This window comes from Callospermophilus lateralis, chromosome 6 (assembly GCF_048772815.1).
Source record: "Callospermophilus lateralis isolate mCalLat2 chromosome 6, mCalLat2.hap1, whole genome shotgun sequence".
In the NCBI taxonomy this organism is placed as follows: Eukaryota; Metazoa; Chordata; class Mammalia; order Rodentia; family Sciuridae; genus Callospermophilus; species Callospermophilus lateralis.
Genome location: NC_135310.1, coordinates 121,432,280 through 121,436,174, shown reverse-complemented (window position 1 = coordinate 121,436,174; position 3,895 = coordinate 121,432,280). Strand labels below are relative to the sequence as shown.

At 49.7% G+C, this 3,895-nt stretch overlaps 1 protein-coding gene across 1 annotated transcript; it reads left to right on the top strand.

Annotated features, from left to right (window-relative positions):
* Positions 1 to 1,464: 1,464 nt before the first annotated feature.
* On the top strand, positions 1,465 to 3,694 carry LOC143400730 (saoe class I histocompatibility antigen, A alpha chain-like). Its single transcript, XM_076857734.1, has 5 exons — positions 1,465 to 1,537; positions 1,810 to 2,076; positions 2,301 to 2,576; positions 3,173 to 3,448; positions 3,576 to 3,694. The coding sequence occupies exons 1-5, from the start codon at positions 1,465 to 1,467 to the stop codon at positions 3,692 to 3,694; spliced, it is 1,011 nt and encodes a 336-aa protein (XP_076713849.1).
* The last annotated feature ends 201 nt before the right edge of the window (positions 3,695 to 3,895 follow it).

The window sequence follows — 3,895 nt, the reverse complement described above, 5'->3', positions numbered from 1 at the left end:
CGGTGCACATTATAAATATACTTATTTGATAGAATGGAAATACACATAAAACACATCTGCTACATTCAACTGTAGGGAGTTTGCGTCGACAAAAGCCATTTGTTGAGTTGTACTGGCCTCAACTTTATGGAATATCATTCGTGCTTAAAAGAATGAATGACAGGGGAAGTATTACTTACACTTCAATATTCAGCCAATATTCTAAAAAATTACCTCAACATGTCCCTTTGAGATAATCCACTGACATCAATATATTCAATAATAACATGTATGTTCTCAAGAGGAAAAGAGAATCTGAGCAAACCTGCATCCACCACTATCAACCTGCAGACTTCCAAGTACTTACAAAACTCTCTGGGGAAATCTGTGGTTATATCAAAATAATCAACATAAGACCTATTGGTTAATTTCACTTAAATCTGTTAACACTAGAAGGTCTATATAGCTTGGTCAAAGAATGCATGACTTTAAAAAATATCATTCACTAGCACAAGATCGATTCAATGTGCAAGACACATCCACAGACTTTAATGGATAGAATATGAACTATTCAATGACAATGTTTCATGGTCCTTGTGGCAAAAAAACTTTTAAGAAGCTAACATTTGTGTCATTTTAGTGTAGCATCAAAGATGAATATTGGAAATGTTATTAAAATCATTCCTCCTATATATTTGTGTGAGGCTGCATTTTTTTGTTTCAACCAAAGTCACAAATCAAGTGCTGAAAATATGAATATCTAGCATTCTCTGATGACAAATAAAAAGGCTTTCCAAATTGTAAAAAGTAAAATGATCCATTTTTCCAATTAAATATTTTAATTTGAGAAAAGTTATTTTTCTTTGAAACAGTAGTTATTTTTCTTTGAAACTACTGTTTCAAAGAGTGCTGAACATTTTTCATGCAATTAGTTAAGTTAACATGCAATTAGTTATGAACATTCAGGAGAAATAAAAATATCTTTAAAATGGCATTAATTTCTAATATGGAAAATATTGATAGACATAACCCACATAAATCTAACTACCTCTGGAGTGCACACTACTTTCTAAGAGCATATAAAGATCCTGAAACCAAAATGTTTGAGAACTGCTGATTTTACACCCTGAGGCAGAAATCAAGGGATGGTGAGACAAAGAATGATTAGTAAGGAGGAGGGTTCAGGGCAAACTCCCAGCCCTGGGCGTGGCTCTCAGGGTCTAGAGCTGTGCCTGGGGTGTGGACAGGGAGCGCTGAGGATTCCCTGTCTTCTGGGAGTTTCTGTCTCCAGGAGTTTCACTTTTCTCCTCCCAACCTGGGTCAGGTCATTCTGCCTGGACACTCCTGACTGGTCCACAGTTGTCACTCCCATGTCGTCTTCTCCTAAAGAAGCCAATCTTTGTGACTGAGGTTTGAATTTTAAAGTCCACAGCGACCTCCCCCCATCCCCCACTCCAAGTCGCAGAATCTCCACCGAGCTGCAGGATGAGGGTGCTGGCGCCCCCAATGCTGCTCCTCCTGCTCTTGGGGGCCTTGGCCCTGAGGGACACTTGGGCGGGTGAGCACAGGGTTGAGAGGGAAATAGCCTCCATGTGGGAGGAGCGAGGGGACCATCTGCTGAGCACTCTAGACCTGGGGAAGGTGCGTCCCCGCCGCCCCCAGCCCAGACCCTCCCCAGCGTGGCGCGGTCCTTCCCTTCCCTCTCCTCCCGCCCCTACGTCCTGCCCTTCTGCTCCCACCGCCCCCTTAGCGTCTCTGGACCCCGCTCCTCTCCTCCTGGGTAGTCAACCTGGGACCTGATTGGGTGGTCTCAGTGGCTCCCTTCCCCAGGCTCCCACTCCCTGAGGTATTTCGACACCTCCGTGTCCCGCCCCGGCGGGGAGCCCCGCTTCATCTCCGTGGGCTACGTGGACGACACGCAGTTCGTGCGCTTCGACAGCGACGCCGAGAGTCTGAGGATGGAGCCGCGGGCGCCATGGATGGAGAAGATGGGGCCAGAGTATTGGGAACGGGAGACACAGACCTCCAAGTGCAACTTACAGAGTCACCAAGTGAGCCTCAACACCCTGCGCGGCTACTACAACCAGAGCGCGGGCGGTGAGTGACCCCGGCCCCTGTAGGAGGTCGTGACCCCTCATGTCCCTCACAGAAGATCCCGAGTCTCAGGATTTCCAGGCCGAGCTTCACCCCAAGGCTGAGGGACTCGCGGGGACCCTCTACCCAAAAAGCGCCCTTGGGGACTGTGACCGGTTTCGTTTTCAGTTTAGGAAAAACCCGCGGGGTGGGCGGGGATGGGCCATGGCTGACAGGGCCGGGGACAGGCTCTCACACCTTCCAGAGGATGTATGGCTGCGACGTGGGAACAGATGGGCGCCTCCTCCGCGGGTACCTTCAGGACGCCTATGATGGCGCGGATTACATCGCCCTGAAGGAGGACCTGCGCTCCTGGACCACCGCAGATGCTGTGGCTGAGATCACCAAGAGGAAGTGGGAGGCAGCCGGTGACGCAGAGAGCTTCAGGGCCTACCTGGAAGAAGATTGCTGGAAGTATCTTGCAGGCTACCTGGAGAAAGGGAAGGAGTCGCTGCAGCGCGCAGGTATGAGGACACCTGCCCCATCTCCTGTACATCTCTCTAGCAGTTCCCAGGAGGAGGGGAGGAGAATGGTGCCCACTGTAGAACACCACCCTGCTCATAGTCCAGAGGGGAGGGTGTGGGCCTGGATTCCCAAGTTCTGTACTAGAGAGGAACTGAAGGCTGCTTTCTCTGAGGACAAGGAAGGGATCCGGTCTCTCTCTCCCTGGCTGGTGGGAAAGACAATTAATACCTGACCACAGGTCCCTGTCAGCAGTCTTGGCATCCAGGACAGTCAGTTCTACTTCAGCCTAGTGCCTTGGAGGTCTGACTCCAGCTTTTCCACGTGTCCCAGCCTCTATCAAGATCAGATTCTGAAGTCCCTCTCAAGGACCTGAAGCCTCTTCCACTGGGTTGTTTCAATCTGATTTTACAACTTTCCAAGGAATAGATTGTGCCGAAGCCTGCATCCTGGCTTGTGTCTAGGTTTTGTGCTCTCTCCCCCACCTGAATCATGTTGTCTATCACTCAGGTTGGTCATGTGATAGTCATGTGAGCACCGCTTCAGTGGCCCAAGAGGAAATGCCAAAATGTCTGAATTTCCCAATTCTTTTTTTCAGACCCCCCGAAGACACATGTGACTCACCACCCTATCCCTGAAGGGGATGTCACTCTGAGATGCTGGGCCCTGGGCTTCTACCCTAAGGAGATCATCCTGACTTGGCATCGGGATGGAGAGGACCAGACCCAGGACATGGAACTTGTGGAGACCAGACCTGCAGGGGATGGAAACTTCCAGAAATGGGCCGCTGTGGTGGTGCTTGCTGGGGAGGAACAGAGATACACATGCCATGTGCATCATGAAGGGCTGCCTGAGCCCCTCACCCTGAGATGGGGTAAGGAGGGGGTGAGGGCCCAGAGCCTATTGTCAGGAAAGCAGGAGGCTTTCTGGAGACCCTCAGCAGGGTAGGGACTGAGAGCTGGGGATCAGAGACCCTCATCTAACTTCCCTTCCCCTCCCAGAGCCACCTCCTCAGCCCACCATCTCCATATTGGGAATTGTTGCTGCTGTGATTCTCCTTGGAGCTGTTGTCACTGGAGCTGTAGTCACTTTTGTCTTGTGGAAGAAGAAAAACAGGTAGGAAAAGGCAGGGTCTGAAATTTTGTCCCACTGGTGGCTTGAAGTACCTGGTAGAAGTGTGTTTTAGCCCATGTCCCACACGGGGTACAAAAATCCAGTTCACTAGGGTGAATTGGGTTGGCATGACAAAACACACAAACATTTAGACCTTTTGGGGGGCGTTTCAGAATGGTTCTTCTGTCTCAACAGCAAAGCTAACACA